Source organism: Neovison vison, chromosome 6, assembly GCF_020171115.1.
Source record: "Neovison vison isolate M4711 chromosome 6, ASM_NN_V1, whole genome shotgun sequence".
Classification (NCBI taxonomy): Eukaryota; Metazoa; Chordata; class Mammalia; order Carnivora; family Mustelidae; genus Neogale; species Neogale vison.
Genome location: NC_058096.1, coordinates 210903789 through 210927416, shown reverse-complemented (window position 1 = coordinate 210927416; position 23628 = coordinate 210903789). Strand labels below are relative to the sequence as shown.

The following is a 23628-nucleotide window of genomic DNA, read 5'->3' as shown; positions in this document are numbered from 1 at the left end:
CCCTGAATCGCTAAGGAAATGTTGAAAAACAAAAATAAAGCTGGCGGCATCACCTTACCTGATTTCAAGCTTTATTACAAAGCTGTGATCACCAAGACAGCATGGTACTGGCATAAAAACAGACACATAGACCAGTGGAACAGAGTAGAGAGCCCTGATATGGACCCCCAAGTCTACGTTCAATTAATCTTTGACAAAACAGGAAAAAATATACAGTGGAAAAAAGACAGTCTCTTCAATAAATGGTGCTGGGAAAACTGGACAGCTATATGTAGAAGAATGAAACTCGACCATTCTCTTACACCGTACACAAAGATCAACTCAAAATGGATAAAAGACCTCAACGTGAGACTGGAATCCATCAGAATTTTAGAGGAGAACATAGGCAGTAATCTCTTTGATATCAGCCACAGCAACTTCTTTCAAGATACGTCTCCAAAGGCAAAGGAAACAAAAGCGAAAATAAAATAAAGAAGTAAATAAAGAAGTCTAGAAGATATAGTGGAACAAGTTCTTCCTGAAAATTTTCCAAATCTCATGAATGGAACCAGCGTTTATGTACTAGAGGTCGAAAGGTTTCCCCCCAAGATTACGGATTGCATGGAGCACTGGTTGTGGTGAAAAAATAGTGATACTGTTATGCTGAAAATAAATAAATAAATAAAAAGATTGTTCCCACCATACATGGAATATCTTCAGCCCTGGGCAAGTATAAAGAATTTTCCACCTGGTGCATCTCACCTCTCAGTTGTCTCCTTATTTTATTGTACAATCCTAGAAGTGTTCCTTAGCTCTGCTGCTCCCCAGAGCTCCCACAGAAGTGCATTCACCTCAGCAACATACATGGTGGTCACACCCATGCTGAACCCCTTCATCTACAGTCTGAGGAACAAAGACATTAAAAGGGCTCTGAATGCATTGTTGTGAAGGAGACACTGCATGGAAAATTGTCATAGGACTGAACATTTATCTACAATTGCTTAATCTCAGTTTCCTGATCAAAATTTTATTTGATAAATATTTTATTACTTTCCTACTACTCTTTAAAATGAACATGTTTTAACACACATTTATGTTCTTAGCATTCAGGGGATCAGAATCCTGAAATGGCTTTGAGCTAAAATCATTTGCAAGAATTGGTTCATTCTGGAATATATAGGGAAGAATCTATTTACTTTTCCAAGCTCATAAAATAGTGTAAAAAAAACTTCTGATAATTAAGAAATACTTCACATTGAGGGACCCAATGACAACTCTTAACTTAGAAGTATGATTCCTGTTGTTCAGCAAATATGTCATGAAGCTATGGTATGTCTTCCTCAGGGTTTATATATAAAAAAAAACTTAGTTCTTTTTGAAAAAGAATGATGGCAGGACTGTGTGTCCACCATAAATCAACATTTTGGAGATCCAAGGTATCTAACCCAGAGATATTGCTCAGTCCTAGATTTGGGGGAAGAATTGAACTCAGGGTTGGGATAAGGTGCCAGGATGTCTGAACTCTGGAAGCAACAGAGTTCTGAGGAAGGAGTAATTAACTCTGAATTCATTTGGTTATAGCCTGGTCTGTTGGGAACACACAGTCTCCAGTAAAAGTTTCCTTTGTATCCACACCAGTGTCCCAGAGGGAAATCATGTGCTTAGAGGTTGGAGGAGCTGGAAGGAAATGTTATTCATGAACAGACAGAGGAAGCTCTAAATATTTCCTCTGTAGCAGTCCCTCTGCCTTGGGCTGGATGAGACCTGATTGTTGTTTCTGGAATCCTAAGCTTGGCTGGGAGACTAACTCCAGCCTCTTTAATGTTGTCTTACATGAGGACAGTTTAGTCACCATCATCCCTACCTGGGAGGAATTCAAACTGCCACATAAACACCCCTCCCTCAGAGTTGTCATTCAGGTGAGTCCCAGAGCCTTGCAGGTTCTGCAGGCAAGTCTTAGACACAATCCATGCCTGGTGTAGTGACCTGAGGTCACCTAACAGTCATCAACCTGGCATAAAAACCTACTGATTTCTATACTCATTTGCTCGCCTGATGAGCTGATTAATGGATTCAGTGATTATGTTAAAGAAAGAAGTAAACATGGAGTTCAGTAGCACAAGGGTGATTGTTGACAATGAAGTCAGGGAGCGGGAACATAAAGTACTCCTAGTGAAAATAGAACACAACCAGTGAGTTTTGCAATTAAAGGGAGTAGAAATATTAGAAATATTAGGGATGGAAGGATGTCCAGCGAAGTCAGGGCATTTCTTTTTTGCCTTTAAATGTGGCATATTGGACTCTGTTTCTATACTGATGAGGAAGATCTAGACCAGTATATTGCTTGCAGATGTGACCTCGCAATGGTAATCCATGAGACATACATTTTTTCACAGTGTTCTCTGTCACTCTTGGTATTCATGTGAAAACGATGATATTACAGTGAAAACAATGTGGAAGAGCTTTGCTTTGCAATGATTTCATTACTCAGGGAGCTGAACATATTTGTGGATTAGTTATTCATTGGTTTTCTCTACTGTACATTGTCTCTGCCAGGTCTTTGCATTTGTACAGTGTGTCGAGGGTTTTGTTTTTTTTTTTTTACAATTCTTTTTTTAATTGCATTATTTCAAACAAGGAATTGAGCAGGTTTTTGTTTTATTTTACCAACTTTGCTGTTTGCAATGATTTCTATTGTGTATGTATATGTGGGGAGTTAGTAGTGTGGGCTCAAATCCATCACTTGGTTATATGGTGTTCTCTATATTGCTTTTTTGATTTATTTTCCTTCCTGAAAAATTGAGCTGTCACTAATATTCTTCACTTGCCAATCCTTTTGATAAACAAAAATGAAAATAAATGGTATTTTGTACACTGAATGTTAATAAATCACCTCTATACATATTTCTCATTTGTTTTTGCACATCTGTTATTCCCCATGGGTACTTTTATCTCTTTGTGATGAGATCCATTTCTAAAAACTGCATCATCTTTGTCTATTATTGCTCTTTACATTTGACTGGAGATTGCCTTTAGTTTTATAACCATATCTTCATACATGTATCTTTATGTAAGAAAAAAAATTATCAGTGTTTCCTCCTCAGTTGTAAACATCATTCTCTCATATTGTTTTATTTCAAGTCTTTGGACATTAAATCTGGAATTAGTAACTCATCTTGATAACACACAATATTCTTTTATGTCTTTATATACATTAGTTTTAGATTCTCATATAATTTTGTTTCACAAGTTGTTTTGAAACACTACACTTGACCTAATTTCATTCCTCCTGACAATATATATTCCTTAAGTGCTTAGTGTTTTTAAAACTTCTATCCCTAGATGATGCACACTTATACATTTCAAACACAATACAAATGGATGAATAGTATCCTGTGCTTATCATAAATGCTCTTCAGTTTTAGCACAGTCCTTTTTTTTTTTCCTTCCTGTTTCCATTATTTCTTCTTTCTCAATAATACATCATGGACTTTCCTCCAGTCAACTAGGATAATGCTGATTCTTTATTTCAGAGTCTGCATAATATCTCATGATGTGACTGTGCTACTCACACTTTGAAAGTGTTTTCTTTCTCAATACATTGTTATTATAACAATTCTACAAAAATATTTAGATGTTATTATGTTAAAAATCTGTTTCTCCATTAGAGGAAATGTTATTCCCCAGGGGGTCACTGAGAAATTCAGAGTGAGACCAGGAAAACTCTAAATATCCTACAAAGACCAAGGCGCAGGCCACCACACAGAACAGAGTGGACCAGAATGTCAAAAGTGTCAAGACTGAGAATTTCTGAGCTGAACGATATGTGTATTTTCAAATTTATAGCTGTCTTTAGGTTGTTTTCCCAACATTGTAACAGTTTACATTTCTGCCAACAGAATTAGAGAAATATTTTTTGCTACTTGTTTAAAAATTGCAGCCGAATCCGTGCAAAAGATCTTTATATTGTCTCACAAGCTGATGAGTGTGCCAGAGATTTCTCGTTGTTTTCTAAACCATTACTAAATTGAGCAAATATTTGTGTACTTGAACAACATGTTCATTACTAGATTACTATGATTATTATATGTCTATAAACTCTATGTTTATTCTGCATTTAGCATCATTTCAAATTCATTTGACAGACTATTCATTGATTTTGGTAGATATATTATCCATAAAAAGTTTTAAATTTTATATAGGTAAATATGTCTGTCCATGGGAAGCTCGCTAATTGGAATTTCAGGTAGCATTTTACATTGTTTAAGGGAATGATCAGTGATCGGGACAGCCTGGGTTGCAGCCCCTCCAGATTCACCCTTGACCGGGGGTGGGGGGTCGTTTTAAGAACACAGCCTAGAGAGCAATGAATTGGGGTGTGTGTAGTGTGTGTGTGTAGTGTGTGTGTGTGTGTGTGTGTGTGTGTGTCTCCTGTGGAGAGAGAAGAGTCCAAGGGCTTGGGCTCACAATCTAATATATTCCAAAGTGACTCTTATAATACAGAGGTCAGAATTCAGTCACCAGATGGTATTCAGAAGGAGCTGAATACTCCTGCTGTAGCAACCGTTCTTGCATGAACACCAGTTACAAAAATGGCCTTCCTTTCATCTCTCTCCTTTATACCTACTCTTGTTCTTGTAATAACAATGACACCCTCAGATAACTTTTTATTATTACTATTATTATTATTTTATGTTACTCATCATACAGTATGCCATCTGTTGTTTTTTTTTTCTTTTTTTTATGTTAGTCACCATACAATATGTCAGGATTCATTTCTTACAAGTAATACACAGTGCTCCATGCAATATGTACACCCATCACCAGGCTAACCCATCCTGCAACCTCCTCACCTCTGAAACCCTTTATTTTTTTCTTGGAGTACCAAGTCTCTCTCATGGTTTGTCTCCTCCTCCAATTACCTTCTTCATTTTTCCCTTCCTTCTCCTAATGTCCTCCATGTTATTACTTATGTTCCATAAGTAAGTGAAACCATATAATAATTGGCTTTCTCTGCTTGACTTATTTTGCTTAGCATAATCTCCTCTAGTCCCATTATGTTGATACAAATGCTAGATATTCATCCTTTCTGATGGCTGCATAATATTTCATTGTGTATATGGACCACATATTCTTTATCTTTTTGTCTGTTGAAAGGTATCTCAGCTCTTTCCACAGTTTGGCTATTGTGAACATTGCTGCTAAAAACATAGGGGTGCATATGGACCTTATTTTCACTACATCTGTTTCTTGATGAAGTCCCAAAAGAAAAGACAAGACAAGAACCATATGATCCTCTGTGTATAGCTGTGTATATGCAGCTTTTGGGACTTCATTTTGTATAGCTTATGGGACTTTATCAAGATAAAAGCTTCTGCACCACAAAGGAAACTGTCAACAAAACAAAGAGTCAGCCCATGGAGTAAGAGCAGATATTTGCAAATGATGCTACAGGTAAAGGGCTGATATCCAATATCTATAAGGAACTTCTCAAACTCAACACCCAAAAACACAAATAATCAAGTAAAAAAATGGGCCAAAGACATGAACAGACATTATCTAAAGAAGACATACAAATGGCTAACAGACACATGAAAAAAAAGTTCAACATCATTAGCCATCAGGGAAATTCAAATCAAAAGTACATTGAGTTGGTACAGCCTCTTTGGAGAACAGTGTGGAGATTCCTCAAGGAATTAAAAAGAGAGCTTCCATATGACCCTGCCATTGCACTCCTGGGTATTTACCCCAAAGATACAGATGTCGTGAAAAGAAGGGCCGTCTGTACCCCAATGTTTAGAGCGGCAATGGCCACGGTCGCCAAACTATGGAAAGAACCAAGATGCCCTTCAACGGACGAATGGATAAGGAAGATGTGGTCCATATACACTATGGAGCATTATGCCTCCATCAGAAAGGATGAATACCCAACTTTTGTAGCAACATGGACAGGACTGGAGGAGATTATGCTGAGTGAAATAAGTCAAGCAAAGAGAGTCAATTATCATATGGTTTCACTTATTTGTGGAGCATAACAAATAGAATGGAGGACATGGGGAGTTAGAGAGGAGAAGGGAGTTGGGGAAAATTGGAAGGGGAGGTGAACATGAGAGACTATGGACTCTGAAAAACAATCTGTGCGGTTTTAAGTGGTGGGGGTGTTGCAGGTATTGGAGAGGGCATGGATTGCATGGAGCACTGGGTATGGTGCAAAAATAATGAATACTGTTATGCTGAGATAAAATAAAAATTTTTAAAAAGTAAATTGAGATATCACCTTTTACAAGTTAGAATGGTCAAAATTAACAAGACAGTAAATGACAAGTGTTGGAGATGATATGGAGAAAGGGGAACTCTTCTGCTCTGTTGGTGGGTGCAATTTGGTACAGAATCTGATATATTATTAATATTTTTATTTGCCTCTGTTCTTTCTCTATCATTGAATTATAGTGGTTTTTGGTCTTCATAATCCTGTTCTCATGGCTTCCCATTGCCTGGACCATATTTGACACTCCATACATATTCTTCAAATGTATGAAAGATGTTCTTAACAAAAACAGTATAATGTATGACTTCTGAGGGTGGAGGTGAGAAATGAAACATAATGCCTAATCCGAGATAAAATGGTAGGGAATCTCTTCAAACCAGGACAGTCTCTACAGAAGATACTGAAGTTAATTTCTTGATTCTAAAATATAAATTGCCACATTGCAACCATGTGAGGTCTGCTAGTCATGAAAAAGTAATGATGTCTTTTTCCTCTTTCCTGATGGTAGTACTACCACATGCAATCAGTCAATGATACAAGGATATCAGAATTCATTCTTCTGGGATTTTCAGAGGGGCCAGAGCTGCAGCCCCTCATATTTGGGCTCTTTCTCTCCATGTACCTGATCACTGTGTGTGGAAATCTGATCATCATTCTGGTTGCTGTCTCTGACTCCCATCTCTATACCCCCATGTACTTCTTCCTCTCCAACTTGTCCTTTGCAGACATCTGTTTCACCTCCACCACCATCCCCAAGATGCTGTGGAACATCCAGACTCAGACCCAAGTCATTACCTATGCAGACTGCATTACACAGATGTACTTTTTCATAATTTTTTCAGGGTTGGACATCTATCTTTTGGCTGTGATGGCCTATGACAGGTTCGTGGCCATTTGTCACCCCCTGCAGTACATGGTCATCATGAACCCCCGGCTCTGTGGATTGTTAGTTCTCATGTCCTGGATCACAAGTGTCTCACACTCCTTGTTACAGACCTCAATGGTGTTGCGGCTCTCCTTCTGTACAGAGGTGGAAATCCCCCACTTTTTCTGTGAACTCAATCAGATGATCCAACTTGCATGTTCTGACACCTTTTCTAATAATATGGTGATGTACTTTGCAGCTATGCTGCTGGCTGGTGGTCCTCTCACTGGGATCATTTACTCTTATTCTAAGATAGTTTCCTCCATTCATAGAATCTCCTCAGGTAAGGGAAAGTATAAAGCTTTTTCCACCTGTGCATCTCACCTCTCTGTTGTCTCATTATTTTTTTGTACCAGCCTAGGAGTGTACCTTAGCTCTGCAGTTACCCAGAACTCTCACACAAGTGCAGTAGCCTCAGTGATGTACACTGTGGTCACACCTATGCTGAACCCCTTCATCTACAGTCTGAGGAACAAAGACATAAAGATGGCTCTGAAAAGAATCATTGGTGTTCCAGCTATGTAAGGGCCAATGGTCCTGGGACTATAGAAGTGCTCATGATTGCAGGGTTTGCAGTCTAAGAGCCAAGAACTACTATTTTTCAATCAGGCTGTGGAATTAGAATCTGCTCCTTCTATTTATTTTCTGAAATTTCGATTTGTTGGAACTCACCTTCTTCATATGTTTAAGTACTTCACTTTTTAAGTTTTCATTTATTCATTTGTTTGTTTGTTTGTTATTTAGTTTTTAAAATTTCTTTTCTGTGCTCCAGAATTCCTTGTTTATGCACCACTCCCAGTGCTCCACACTATATGTGCCCTCCTTAATGCCCACCACCTAGTGGTGGGTGTTAAGTACCTCACTTTATTAAGCTTTTGCCCTGTCTAATAAACTTCAATAGTAGAGTAATCACAAATTCTTTCCCCAAATAGCAGTACTAATGCCTAGAATGGTATTTTTATAATTTCTTTCTATTCTTCTTGCTTTTGTAATTGTGTCTCTTTGCTAAGACTGTATAGCAAGCCAATCTGGAAATGTATGTCTTCATATAGCACCTTCATTATTAGATTGTCTAGTGGGGAGTTGTTCTGACCTATTCTGCACTACTTATCACTCTCTACATTTTATTTCTGAAGGTCATCTACGATGTTGTGTGGAGCTGCATTTCACTTCTTCAACTAATATATAACATTTGTTTAATTTATATATTTAGGTTAATCTTAGAATTTATGGAAGAAGTAATATACCAAAGTTAAATCTCCATAATTGAATTTTGCTATTTCTATATCCATATGTGACACTTTGCCTTCTTCCTGGTTATAAGACATTTCTCTCACCCCTGTCACATATGACGCAGCTATAATTGCTTTTGATCAAATATGAGTCATATACCATTACAATTTTAAATTCTCATGAATGTATTGAAGTATAGTTATATACAGTAAGCTGCATATATATTAAATGTACATTTTGCTAAATTAAAGGTCTAATACTTGAATTAAGCATACATACTGTATGGGCCCATTTTTTAGAACTTGAGAAGAACAGGAAGTTTTATCTGGATTTTTATGTTTCTGTAAAAAATGTAATTCACCTAGGGGCTCAGTGGGTTAAGCCTCTGCCTTTGGCTGAGGTCATGATCTCAGGGTTCTGGAATCAAGCCCCAAATAGGGCTCTCTGCTCAATGGGGAGCATGCTCCTCCCACCTGCCTATTTGCGATCTCTCTCTGTGTCAAATAAATAAATAAATACAATCTTAAAAATGTGTAATTCACCTGGACGTCCATTTCCTTATTTCTGAAGGTAATGTGAAACTTGAAATGAAAGCTGTGAGGAATAAGTAAAATACTGTTGTTGAGTCTAAAGAAAAGATGTGAGAATGAAGAGTGTCTGTATATACATGAGTGTGTGCACTCATGCATCTCTTTCTTTCAAATAAACATTTTTACTCACCTGTGTGCACACATTCACACACTGGTTTATAATAACAACTACTAGAAAGAAAACGTTTGAAAGAAAACATTAATGAAATTTGCAGAATATTGAAATGAAAAGGTATGTTTGCATGAACATGAAATAGAAAGATTGCAGAAATTTTGACAAACATATTTAAAGTGGAATGAATGATTAATGTAAAAACAAAACAATAACAAAAACTTTAGGATGGGACATCTAACTGGCCAGTCATTGGGCATCTGACTCTAAGTTTTGCATCAGGTATTGATCTCTTGGTTATAAGATCAAATCCTACATCAGTCTCCATGCTCAGTTTGGAGTCTGCTTAAGTTTCTCTGTCCCTCTCTCTGCCACTCCCCTCCCCACTCTCTCTCTCTGAAATAAATAAATAAATCTTAAAATAATTAGGGTGACTTAATGTTAATAATGAATTACTTTTCTTATCTTAAAAATGCCTGAAAGAACCATATTTATATTTCTGCAGTGGGAAATTCTCTGTACCATCTGATGGGGCCGAATATCTCCAAATTAACTCTAATTTCTCTGTTTAATGTGGGATTTCAACACAAAACACCCAAGGGAAGCTAACTGAATGATTTGAGAGGCTCAAACTCAGTTCCTGAAAACTAGATTACTGGATAAATATCTATATTAGATTCCTGTCACTGCTGTCACAAATTATCTCACTAGTGTCTAAAAACAAATAATTCTTTGAAGGTTTTAGAGATCAGAAGCATGAAAGGGGTGCAATTGGGCTAAAATGAAGATGTCTGTGGGCCAAAATCCTTCTGGAAGCTCTGGAGGAAAACACCCTCTTTCCTGATTAGTGGCTCCCACATTCTTTAGCTCATGGCCTTTCCTCCATCTGCAAAACCAGCACCTCAGTAGTTTCAAGCATATGTCTGACCCCATTATTCTTTCTTGCTCATCCACATTTAAAGGACCATTGTGACTGTGCTAGTCCAATGTGGATAATCTGGGCTTATCTTTGCAGGATAATGACCAGTAGATTTATTCCATTTGATATCCTGATTACCCTGCTAAGTAAGCTAACAACTTCAAAAGTTCTTCAGGATGACATCTTTTGGAGGCCCTTCTTTTGCCTACTATAAATTTTTTTCATATACATTAATTGATACTCCTCAAGAACGAATCTTCCTTTCTTTTTCCTTCCTTCCTTCCTCCCTCCCTTCCTAACTTCCTTCCTTGTTTTTCACTTTTTCTTTCTTCTTTCTTTCTTTCTCTCTGAATTAATATAATTCTTTATCACTCTCTCTATGTAAATTTTTGTTTTAATTTTTTATTATGTTCAGTTAGCCAGCATATAGTACATCATAAGCTTTGATGTAGTGTTCAACAATTTATTAGTTGCATATAATACCCTGTGTTCATCGCAACATGTACCCTCCTTAATACCCATCAAGAGCCCTTCCATTTAAAAAGGAGAGCATAGATTTTTACACCATATATATATATATATATATATATATATGGTTTATACATTAGAGCATAGATAGAGCATGGAGCATGGAAAATATATAGATATAGATATAGATATATAATATATATTATTAATTATATAATTGTATATTACAATTATATAATTATAAATATATATTATATATTTATATATTTATATTTATATATTATATATATATTTTTCTATCTATTTAGATATATTATATATCGATATATATATATCGATATATATATATTTCTATCTATATATATATTTTTTCCATGCTCCACACTCTATCTATGAAAATATATATATATATATATATACATATATGAAATTCATAGTGTCTGGGCCTTTTGGAGACCTGGTGAGTCAGAATCTGCATTTTAACTACAAACTATAGTGATTTGTATGCACAAGGAAAGTACAGAAGTCTGGTCTAGAATCTTATTTCTCACCTTCTAACTGTTGACACTGGGGCTGGATAATTACTTTTGTTGGGTGCTGGGCTGTGGGTTACAGGTGTTTGGAAGCAACCCTTCAGACATGGCCAAATATCTAGAGTTGAGAACTACCATGCTATAGTTTCAGAACTAAAGCATCCTGACATAATTCTAATAAAGAAATCTAATCCATCCCTTACTTGGTTTATACATTAGAGCAGAACATAAATCCCTCTTAGCCCCATTTCTACAATAAATAATGGAATTTGTAAAATTACTACTTTACAGAATGAACTTTTGTCTAAAATAAATTTGATATGCCCTATAATGGGGTAAGCTAGGTTGTGGTGCATGAAATATAAATGTATCTCTTTCAATTAATAAATGGTTTCTTATTATGAAGTGTTTATTAATTGAAAGAGATAATAATCCTTATAATATGGAAGCAAATGCCAGTTCTTAACTTGTCATCTAACTGTGATATTCTTCATTGTTCTGACTAAACTATCATGAAGCCAAGGAGTGCACTAACCAAGATTTTAGAGTAAAGGAACAAATGTCTCCCCTTTCTTGAAGAAGGAAATATTAATTTTCTAGAGATATAAGGGGTTATGTCTCCCCCATAAACCAATGCTTTGAAGACCCAAGGGAAAGAGTCAAATGAGTTCCTCAGTATTAGACTTTTGAGAAAACTTTAAGTCAGGGTTGTGATCATGTGCTGGGAAGTTTAGACCTCTGGAAATGGGAAAATTATTGGAGAAAAGTTAATAAAAACTGAATTCACCTGACATTCAATATGGTCTCCTAGGAACAGAGAATCATCCAGAAATATCTCCATTCTGTCCAGACCAGTGCCCCCAGGAGAAATCATTCATTTAAAGGTAGGAGCACCAAGAGAGATGTGTGCCTAATGAGCATATGTAGGGAGCTGTAAATCCCTCTTCTGCTACAGGATCTCGGCGTGGGCATTTTGGTTGGACAGAACATTGTTGTTGTTTTTTGAGTCCTAAGTCTGGCTGGGAGACTAATGCTTGATGCACTCCTGCATCTTGTCTGCAGACATTGTTTGATGTCCATCATCAACTATCCAGGGAAGAATTGTAACTTGCAAAGGGAAACTTTCTCTCTGAGTTCTCATGCAGGTGAGTTCAAGATCCCAGCAGTCACTGCAGGAGGGGATCAAAGGAAACAGAAACCAAGACTTCTACCTAAAGTCACTGAGAATTCATGCAGCATAGCCATGATGCCAGAGATCACAGTAGTTGTTTGCTGGCTTTACCGATAAATTAATGTATTTATGTAGGATGCTAGAAGTGAGGCCATGTCCTTTTTTAAAAAAAAATTTATTTATTTTCAGAAAAACATTATTCATTATTTTTCACCACACCCAGTGCTCCATGCAAGCCGTGCCCTCTATAATACCCACCACCTGGTACCCCAACCTCCACCCCCCCGCCACTTGAAACCCCTCAGTTTGTTTTTCAGAGTCCATAATCTCTCATGGTTCACCTCCCCTTCCAATTTGCCCAAATTCCCTACTACTCTCTAACGCCCCTTGTCCTCCATGCTATTTGTTATGCTCCACAAATAAGTGAAACCATATGATAATTGACTCTCTCTGCTTGACTTATTTCACTCAGCATAATGTCTTCCAGTCCTGTCCATGTTGCTACAAAAGTTGGGTATTCATCCTTTCTGATGGAGGCATAATACTCCATAGTGTATATGGACCACATCTTCCTTATCCATTCATCCGTTGAAGGGCATCTTGGTTCTTTCCATAGTTTGGCGACTGTGGCCATTGCTGCTATAAACATTGGGGTACAGATGGGCCTTCTTTTCACTCCATCTGTATCTTTGGGGTAAATACCCAGGAGTGCAATGGCAGGGTCATAGGGAAGCTCTATTTTTATGATAAGATGGAGCATCTTAGACTATGCTTTCAAAGAATGAGAAAGATCCTGGCCAAGGGATGATTGCAAATACATCCTTATAATAGTAATGCATGAAACGTACACACATTTCCTTCTCTCATTCTGGGAATTCACATTGGAAAAAGAAATAGGATGTAGTAGATGAGAATGGGTATGCTAATGAGCTTTACTTTGCATTGTTTTAGAACCTGTTGAGGTTGACTGTATTTGTGAGTTTGTTGGCCATTTGGTAAATTTCTATTAAAAATTGCCTATGTGAGTCTTTTGCTTTGGATAATATTATAAGTGTGTTTTCATTCCTTTTTAAAAATTTGATCTTTGGAGCACCTGGTTGGATTAGTGGGTTAAAGCCTCTGCCTTTGACTCAGGTCATGATGCCAGGGTACTGGGATCAAGACCTGCATCAGGCTCTCTGCCCCTTCTTTCTCTGTCTACTTATGATTTCTGTCTGTCAAATAAAAAAAAAAGAAATTTTAAAAAAATAAGTAAAAATTTGATCTTTGGGGTGTCTAGCTGGCTCAATTGGTGGAGCATGGGACTCTATTTTGGGATTGTTAGTTCAAACCCCACATGGGGTGTAGAGACTTTGTGAAAGTAAAATCTTTAAAAAATAAAATAAAAACAAAATAAAATAAAACAAAAGAATTTAAAATAAAATGTGGCCCTTTCTATCAAAGAAGGGAAGTTTTTACAGAAACTGACTGTTGGCCATTTAATATGTATAAATGTATTTCTGGGCAATGCAGGAAAGTTTAAGAATTTTGTGTGGTCAAATCTATCAGACAGTCATATTGGGCTCTGTCAATTACTTATTATTTTGATTGATGTATAATTAGCACATAACATCCTATTAGTTTTGGGTGTACAACAAAACAATTCTATATTTGTGTATCTTCCGAAATTACCACACATTTGTCACCATGCATCATCACAAACTTTTCTTGTGATGAGGGCTTTTAAGGTCTATCTTCCTGGTGGCTTTCTGATCTCTGACTCAGTTTCCTGATCTGTGACTCCATGTAATCACCACGCTGTTCATTCTATCTCATGAATTCCCTTTTTCTTTTTTCTTTTTCTTACTGAGAAATTCAAGCAGGCTCTTCAGTATTATTCATTTTTTGGTCCTTGCTATACATAAAAAAGAAACCTCTTCATCCTTAGCAGTGATAAATTACTTTCTACACATAGTTCTGACTTGTTTTCACATCTCTATTATTCCTTAGTACCCTTTTTGGCCTTTAGTAATTAGGTCTGTTTCTGAAGGTTGCATCCTTTGGCCATCATTTGGAAGAAGTTTTTCTTTACCGTTTAGCTAAAAATCACCTTTCCATTCTATAAGCCAATATGAATCCCTAGGTCTTTATGTAACATGAAATTACAACTTAGTTTCACTGCTTTCTCCACATATTGTAAATGCTTTTCTGTTATATCCTTTTATTTATGAGTCTTTGGCAATTTAATCTTGAATCAGAATTAGCAACCGATTTGGTGTCTTTAAGTTATTGTTCTTCTAGGTCTTTATATAAGTCAGGTTTTCATTCCATTTTTTTGTTTATTTCAGCACAGTTGTTTATAAACAATAGACTTAACCTAATGACATTCTTACTGACATTCTTTGTTCCATAAGTTTCTAGTTTCTTTTGCAACTTCTCTTCCATTTTATGCATGTATACATTCATGCACTTTCATATAAATGATTCACTAGGACCCTATGCAAAACATAAATGCTCTTGATGTCTTAGTGCAGTATTTTTTTCCCAAACTTGTGTCCACTTTTTCTTCCTTCTCAACAATTTCTCATAGAGTTGCCTACAATCAACTCATATCATCCTAGATCCTTATTTCAATGTCTTTAACATTTCGTGGTGTGGCTGTGATATTGAACCAATCAGCAGTTTTTCATATTTTTTTTCTGAAATACTATTGTGTCACTATTACAGAAATAGTTGGGGATTGTTAAGTTAAAACAGGTCTTCTCAACCAAGAGCCATCTTGTCACCGAAGGAACACTGAAGCAATATCCAGATTGTTCTCACCATTGCACTGGGGAGAGCCACATGGTGATCAAGAGTGCTGCTAAACATGCTACAGTGCACAGGAAGACCCACAGCGGAGAGGGATCTGACCCAGAATGTCAGTCAGTGCAGAGACTGAGAAACCCTAAGTTAAAGAATATAAGTATTTTTAATATTTATATCTGCCTTCAGGTTGTTTTCCCATCATTGCATACTTCTCACTTTTTTTTTCCCAATTTATTTATTTTCAGAAAAACAGTATTCATTATTTTTTCACCACACCCAGTGCTCCATGCAAGCTGTGCCCTCTATAATACCCACCACCTGGTACCCCAACCTCCCACCTCCCCGCCACTTCAAACCCCTCAGACTGTTGTTCAGAGTCCATAGTCTCTCATGGTTCTTCTCACTTCTGACTCCCAAATTAGAAAGTGTCTCTTTCACTGTCAGTTAAGAAGTTCCAGCCCCAGTCAGCCAGGTAGCTCTTCAGGGGCTTTCCCAACTGATGGGCGGGAGAGAGAAACCAAAACTTTATTGTTTTCTCAAACTATCACTCACCTTGAGAAAGGATTCATATATTGGATCCATCATTATAATTTGTCCATATATTTCCCACAGTTAGCTGCATTTAAAATGATTTTTAAAAGTTGTTATTCAACTGATTATGGGTTGGGAATTTTTGACCTTAAAAAATATTAATTGATAGAGTTAAATGTGTTTTTCTTTTTGCTTCTGATTTTCTCACTTAAATTATAATGGTTTTGTCTGGCTATAAATTTTATCTGCACTTTTTTTATATAGTCATGTGAAAAGCATTATTTATATTTACACTGGTTTTCTTAAAGGTACCTAAGATCAGGAACCACTTCATTTCCTCGTAGACAGATAGCCATTTGTGTCAGCTTTTATTCAACAATCAAGATGGTTCCAATTGAAGTGCAACCTTCCCATATGTTAAATGTCCATGTCTACTGTAACCTAATTCCTGACTCTATCAGCAAATAATTACAGAACACTCACTGTGTGTCAGAGTTCTAGATACATTTTATTATATGTTCTCTTATGTCAAGGTCTTCACTAAAGTAACTATTAATTACTAATAACTAATTAAAAACTATTAATTTAATTGTTGATATTATCCAGAGTATGTGGTATATCATGTTTTGTTCAGTTTTAAATTTTTTTTATTATCTTCAGTTAACCAATATATAGTACCTCATATTTTTATTTTTTTATTTATTTTCAGCATAACAGTATCCATTGTTTTTGCACCACACCCAGTGCTCCATGCAATCCATGCCCTCTTCAATACCCATCACCTGGTTCTCCCAACCTCCCATCCCCTGCCCCTACAAAGCCCTCAGATTGTTTTTCAGAGTCCTCATTAATTTTTGATGTAGTGTTCAAAAATTTATTATTTGCTTAAAACATCCAGTTTTCATCACATGTTTTTGATGTTCTTTTTAGTTTTGTTTAATACAGTTGGGTAACAGGTTTAATCTCAAGTTAACAGGTTTAATCTCCTTTGCTATTCTTATTCTATAGGTCTTTGTTTCCTTCAATGTGTGTTCATATAAAGGCACATATACTCCCATTGCTTGGGAAAAACAAAGGGAACGATGCACATGAAGTGTCTGCTCACTTGGTAATGCACACACTGACAAAGGCAGAGGAGAATAAAATAAAATTGTGTGTGACATAATAACCTCATGGAAAAATCACATGGAGAAGTCATATTGAGTAAGGATGGATTATTATGGTTGGTGCAGGTCAGATAGAGCAGGATCTGGGGTGAAGACTGGAACCAGGACTAAAGAATGTCCTTTGGTCTTGTCAAAAACATCAAAACCTAAAGAACAAGAATAACAAAGAAAAGATGTATCACAAGACAAATGAGGAAGGGACTTATTTCGCCCCCTACCAGGCCAAATAAACAACAATTTGTCAAATAAATATGGACTGGCCACCAAAAAAGCAAACCTTCTGATCCTTGATATTAAAACAGTCCAACTGCTGTTTTACTTTGTATATTTCCTTCTGTAAAGTGTTGGTTTATACCTTTTCCTCATTCTACTCTTGGAACATTCCATCTATAACATGTTTCACATGAAAATATCACTACTTTTGTCTTTTTGCTCCTGTATTATTTTTTTTCTGGACATCAGGGAGCTCTAAGGAGATCAGGAATGTCATCAGAACCAAAAACACTTTTTTCTTCCTCCTGGTTGGTCTCTCAAGGGCTGCCTGCCCTGCTAGAGCTGTTTTTCCTCTCATGTCCATGTCATTCTTCTCTTTTCTCTACATCTTTACTGAAGAGATTGCCTATGTTTATTTATTTTTTAAAGATTTTATTTATTTATTTGACAGAGAGAGAGATCACAAGTAGGCAGAGAGGCAGGCAGAGAGGAAGGAAGGGAAGGAGGCTCCCTGCTGAGCAGAGAGCCCGATGTGGGCTCCATCCCAGGGCCCTGGGATCATGACCTGAGCTGAAGGCAGAGGTTTTAACACACTGAACCATCCAGGCACCCCAGAGGTTGGCTAAGTTTCTTTAAATTGATATCAGAAAATGAGCACACCAATAGGCATCCCCAAGTTTATTGTCCCTAGGAATTTCTGGGTACCACTTCTGCATTATTTAGGGGAAAGATAATGAGATCTGGTGAGCTTGATGTGTATCTGCTGTTGGCCTAACTAGTGTGGCTGGGGGTGAAAAAGACATGGCAGTCAGTATCCCAGGAGGCTATAGAGGGTCATGGTGTGCGTGTCTGTGTGTGTGTGTGAGTGTTGTGAACAGAGGGCAGTCCTCAGAGCAGGGGTATAAGAGCTCACGTATTACAAGGTGACTCTTATTGACTGAGGCCAGAATTCTATGAACAGGAGTTACTAATGTGGGTGTGCATTTTGACTCATTGGGCATCTTTATAAAAAAATTAAGAAAGTCTTGAAAAATTAATAAAATGAGTGATTCTTGTGTCTTGAAGTTTCAGTCATAGCCTGGAGACTGCTTCATTCCTCATCACACACTGCTACCACCTCTCATCTCTCCCCTTCTTCTTCCTCTTGACATCCTAGTTTTCTTTTGAGCCTTGATTTTCTGAATCAAACAGCTTCCTGAGGGCCTTGACATGGCTGTTGATCCTGCTGGGTACACACTTCCTGAGATAACCTCAGTCTCCCTTACTATCTCCCTTGAGGTCTTGTTCATATGTTACCTTCTTTGCAGGTTTTATGAACATATAGTAAAAAAAAATAACACCCCATCAACTCTCTCCTTTATATCCTCTTTCCTTGTCTTCATAACTTCTGTTACCATCTGACATATTATTTGATTATTAGCATTTGCTTATATTCTTTCTTCACCATATGATTATTAGGACATTGCTTATAAGCACCTTCTGTCTATTGCCAAACAGTGCCTGGAACATGTTCAACATTCAGTATACATCCCTTAAAGTAATGAAACATATTCTCAACAGATCAAGAGTCTACATTATGTGTGAGGAACAGACTGAGGTGATTACAGTATTTCTGATGTGAATTGGTGCTAGGGATGCCCTAATGGAGATGAGACCCCACACACATATTGAAATTAATTTCTTGACTCTAAGATATAAGTAGTAGGACTTGTGCTAGATTATAAAAACACATGTTTATGTGAAAGTAGTCATTTATTTTTCTATATCCTGATAGCTACCTCCAACCCATGGAGCCAGGGAACCTTACAAGAGTTTCAGGATTTCTTCTTCTGGGATTTTCAGAGGGACCAGAACTACAGCCCCTCATATTTGGGCTTTTCCTCTCCATGTACCTGATCACTGTGTTTGGAAACATGCTCATCATCCTGGCTGTCAGCTCTGACTCCCAACTCCACACTCCCATGTACTTCTTCCTCGCCAACCTGTCCTTTGTAGACATCTGTTTCACCTCCACCACCATCCCAAAGATGCTGATGAATATACAGACAGAGAGAAAAGTCATTACCTATGCAGACTGCATCACCCAGATGTATTTTTTCCTACTCTTTGCAGGATTGGACAACTACATCCTGACTGTGATGGCCTATGACCGATTTTTGGCCATCTGTCACCCCCTGCACTACATGATCATCATGAATCCCCGGCTCTGTGGACTGCTGGTCCTCATGTCCTGGATCATGAGCATCTTGCATTCCTTGTTACAGTGCTTAATGGTGTTGCGTCTGTCCTTCTGCACCATCTTGGAAATACCCCACTTTTTCTGTGAAATTAAACAGGTGGTCCAGCTTGCCTGTTCTGACACCTTTCTTAATCATATGGTGATGTATTTTGGAGCTGGGCTGCTGGGTGGTGGACCCCTTGCTGGAATCCTTTACTCTTATTCTAAGATAGTTTCCTCCATACTCAGGATCTCATCATCCCAGGGCAAGTATAAAGCATTTTCCACCTGTGCATCTCACCTCTCAGTTGTTTCCTTATTTTACTGTACGAGTCTAGGAGTGTACCTCAGCTCTTCTACTCCCCAGAGCTTACACTCAGGTGCAACAGCTTCAGTGATGTACACGGTGGCCACACCCATGCTGAACCCCTTTATCTATAGCCTGAGAAATAAAGACATAAGGAGGGCTCTGAAAAGATTCTTTGGAAAGAAAACTATAAAAGGGCCCATTGTCCTGGGGCTGAAAAAAATGCACATGATAGCAGGACTCAAAGCCTGAGAGCCAGCAGTGGTAATTCATTGATCAGATTGTGGACTTACAATTTATTCTTACTCTTGATTTCGTGGCATATCCCTTTCTGTGACATCATCTTCTCTGTACAACTTGAGTAACCATCTGTATTAAATTTTCTGCTCTCTGGTATCTCACAATGTGGTCCTTAGTTGCTCTCCTGATTTCCTAAGTTGATTTCCAATTTTGGACAAAATATTGGAAATTCCCTTGGGGTGCTTATGTGGCTCAGTAGGTTAAGCATCTGCCTTCCTCTCAGGTCATGATTCCAGGGACCTGAGCTTAAGACCCACATCAGGATCCTTGCTCAGCAGAAAGCCTGCTTCTCCCTCTCCCTCTACGTGCTGCTACTCTGCTTGTGCTCTCTCTCTCTCTGTGTGTCAAATAAATAAATAAATAAATAAAATATTTTTTAAAACCACAAAATATAGGAAATTCCCATTAATCTCATGAGATTCTATAGATTTGTTAAGAATAATTTCTTCTGAAAAAAATTTATCAAATTGAGGAGGTTTTATTTTTTTCCCACAAAATAATCATAAGTTGCACTACTCTTTATGAAAAAGAAAACATATTGGGTTTTATTTTTCTCATTAGGATCCTGTTCTCTTATGCATCTCAGTGTCCACATTGCCTAGTCCTGGCAAACCAATAATCAAACACACATCTCCAGTTGTAGTCTACACAGAAACACAAATTTCAATGACTAGTTTGACATAATATGGCCCTAGAGTCAGAGATGAATCAAAATTTAAGTGAGACATTTACTAATGTTCAAACCAATGTTTTCATGCTGCCCACCTGCTTATTGATGATGTGAGGCTGGAATCCATATGTAAGGATGTCTATCATTGGGGTGAAAAAGAGTTTACATAATTATGTTTTCTGTCTTGTCTTCCTACTGCCTGGAAGCTTCCATGTCTCCCTACAAATATGATTCACTGGAGTATAATTGCATAGAATAAGCTGCACACATTTAAAGTATACAATTTGATAGGGCACCTAGCTCAGTTAGTTGAGCATTCGCCTCTTGATTTTGGCTCTGGTTGTGATCTCAGGGTCCTGGAACAGAGCTCCTGGTCAGCTTGGGGATTTCTCTCTTTCCCTCTTCCTCTGCTCTCCCACTACTTACACTTTCTCTCTTAAAAAATATGTATTTTTTTCATATATATATAATATATTCAAATTGTAATATATATTATTATATTATATATTAAATATATTTTACAATTTATTACTATATATATATATTACAATTTGCTGAATTTTGGAAAGCATACAAAAATTAAGATTATAGAGGAACATGGAATTCTTGCTCCAGTATGAGGGACACACTTTCTACTTTCTACAGCAAAGGACACAGAAGAAGGATTTCCTGGCCTCCAGGCCACTGCTCTCCCTTTGTCCTTATTGCAGATGCCCTCCTGAGAGGTGTCCCATGACCCACTTGCTGAGTGCCAATGAGGTCCAGGAAATGGAACTGGAAACATGACCTGCTGTTGATGCAGTAGATGAATGATTCTGAGAATTAATCCCAGTTTACTTTCATTATAAGAGAGGCAAAAGTGGTGATCCTAGAGCCTTCTTTATAGAGATTTCCTGGACAGAAACATACCCTTGAACACTTCCAATCTTATCTGTGAATGCTTTTTTTTTCCAATTTATTTATTTTCAGAAAAACAGTATTCATTATTTTTTCACCACACCCAGTGCTCCATGCAAGCCGTGCCCTCTATAATACCCACCACCTGGTACCCCAACCTCCCACCCCCCCCGCCACTTCAAACCCCTCAGATTGTTTTTCAGAGTCCATAGTCTCTCATGGTTCATCTCCCCTTCCAATTTACCCAAAAGCACATACCCTCCCCAATGTCCATAACCCTACCCCCCTTCTCCCAACCCCCCTCCCCCCAGCAACCCACAGTTTGTTTCGTGAGATTAAGAGTCACTTATGGTTTGTCTCCCTCCCTATCCCATCTTGTTTCATGGATTCTTCTCCTACCCACTTAGGCCCCCATGTTGCATCACCACTCCCTCATATCAGGGAGATCATATGATAGTTGTCTTTCTCCGCTTGACTTATTTCGCTAAGCATTTTTTTAAAGATTTATTTACTTATTTATTTGACAGACAGAGATCACAGGTAGGCAGAGAGGCAGGCAGAGAGAGAGGAGGAAGCAGGCTCCCCACTGGGCAGAGACCCTGATGTGGGGCTCTATCCCAGGATCCTGGGATCATGACCCAAGCCAAAAGCAGAGGCTTTAACCCACTGAGCCACACAGGCACCCTGATTTTTTTAACAACACTCACAGCATCAGTTGTAAAGCAGAGCATATTAGCCAAGATATAAGAAACAGTGGCAGTTAATCTCATGATGCTAGGACCTACACATCATTTGAATATACAAATGACACTAAAGAGCTGTTCATGGAGTATCACCATCCCATGAATGCTACCACACCCATAAGCAATATCATCTCCATTAAAACTCCTAATATAGCCCCATCAAGTAAGGAAAAAGACAAAAAAGAACAGCTTAAAAAAAAAACAGAAATGCAATCTGGCAGAGAAAACAGATCACAAAGGAGAACCTCCCCAAGAATGGAACTGAGTTGATGTGGTGAAGCATTTAAGCAAAACTGAAGAGAATGAATAGTGCTTACAACAGGACACAAAGGAAGAGCATCCTTTAAACAGTAAACTGGGTTCAAAATCTTTCATGACTCTTTTCTGGGATTAAGGTGGCTTTTTATAAAACATAATCTTCTGTATGATTCTAATGTAAAAATTCAGGTTGAAAGTTTATGAATAAATCTGGTTGTATTAAATTATTTTCACAAACTTGCTTTAAAAGATGAAATGTTTATATATATACACATATATGTATATATATGAATATATGTGTGTATATATACATATATATTACATGACTCCATTCATGTAGAATTAAAAAAATGTATACAGTAAGTTTTAACTCCTTTGTAATGTTATTGATAAAATGTGATGAATGAGACTATGACCTCTGAAAAACAATCTGAGGGTTTTGAAGGGGTGAGGGGTAGGAGGTCGGGGGAACCAGGTGGTGGGTATTGGAATGGGCATAGATTGCATGGAGCACTGGGTGTGGTGCTAAATAATGAATACTGTTGTGCAGAAAATAAATAAAAATAAATTAAAATAAATAAATGAATAAATAAATAAATATCAAATAAAAAAAGAGAGGGCACAGATTGCATGGAGTACTGGGAGTGGCACAAAAACAATAAATACTGTTACACTGAAAATAAATAAAAAAATTTTAAAATGTGATGAATGTGAGTCTCAATTTCCTTATTTCTAAAAATAATGTTAGGGAATGAACCCTAAATTCTGACAGAAGTTGTAAGGAATAAATTAAATGTGTGCAAACACTTTGTTGAGTACAAAGAAAACATTCAAGGCTAGTAATGTGAGTATGTATATGTCTGTGTACATATTTGTACATCTTTCCTCAAATAAACATATTCACACACATTTAAATAGACACACAGAGACTTAGTTAAAACCCATCTATTATGTTGAAAGTAAATCCAAAGTTGGGGTTGATACAAATGAATAAAAAAAACATCTGAATGAACATAAAAATAAGAGCATAGAATTTTAACACAGGATTCTGTAGTTATTTTGGTTTTGTTTTTTTGGTTTTTCTTACAAATAATGTTTGTAAGAAACATTTTTACATGTTTGCTTTTCAATCTTTTTTTAAATATTTATTTCTTTTCAGTGTAACAATATTCAGTGTTTTGGGGTTTTTTTTTACTTCATAGGAAAACTTTTATTTTTCATACATTGCCACTATTCTGGTCCATTTTTTTAATAAATAGGTAAGTTTTTTTCAATTTATTTATTTTCAGAAAAACAGTATTCATTATTTTTTCACCACACCCAGTGCTCCATGCAAGCTG

At 37.1% G+C, this 23628-nt stretch overlaps 2 protein-coding genes and 1 pseudogene across 2 annotated transcripts; all 3 read left to right on the top strand.

Annotated features, from left to right (window-relative positions):
- Positions 1-6764: 6764 nt before the first annotated feature.
- LOC122910700 (olfactory receptor 7A17-like) lies at positions 6765-7697 on the top strand. The gene has a single exon (XM_044255317.1). The coding sequence runs from the start codon at positions 6765-6767 to the stop codon at positions 7695-7697; it is 933 nt and encodes a 310-aa protein (XP_044111252.1).
- Positions 7698-18682: 10985 nt separating this feature from the next.
- On the top strand, positions 18683-19672 carry LOC122910219 (olfactory receptor-like protein OLF4). Its single transcript, XM_044254878.1, has one exon. The coding sequence runs from the start codon at positions 18683-18685 to the stop codon at positions 19670-19672; it is 990 nt and encodes a 329-aa protein (XP_044110813.1).
- A 1315-nt stretch (positions 19673-20987) lies between these two features.
- Positions 20988-22340, top strand: LOC122910218 (annotated as a pseudogene).
- The last annotated feature ends 1288 nt before the right edge of the window (positions 22341-23628 follow it).

Bases quoted from the DNA above. Each gene is read 5' to 3' on its own strand.
- LOC122910700 (XM_044255317.1), top strand. From the start codon at position 6,765: ATGCAATCAGTCAATGATACAAGGATATCAGAATTCATTCTTCTGGGA.
- LOC122910219 (XM_044254878.1), top strand. From the start codon at position 18,683: ATGGAGCCAGGGAACCTTACAAGAGTTTCAGGATTTCTTCTTCTGGGA.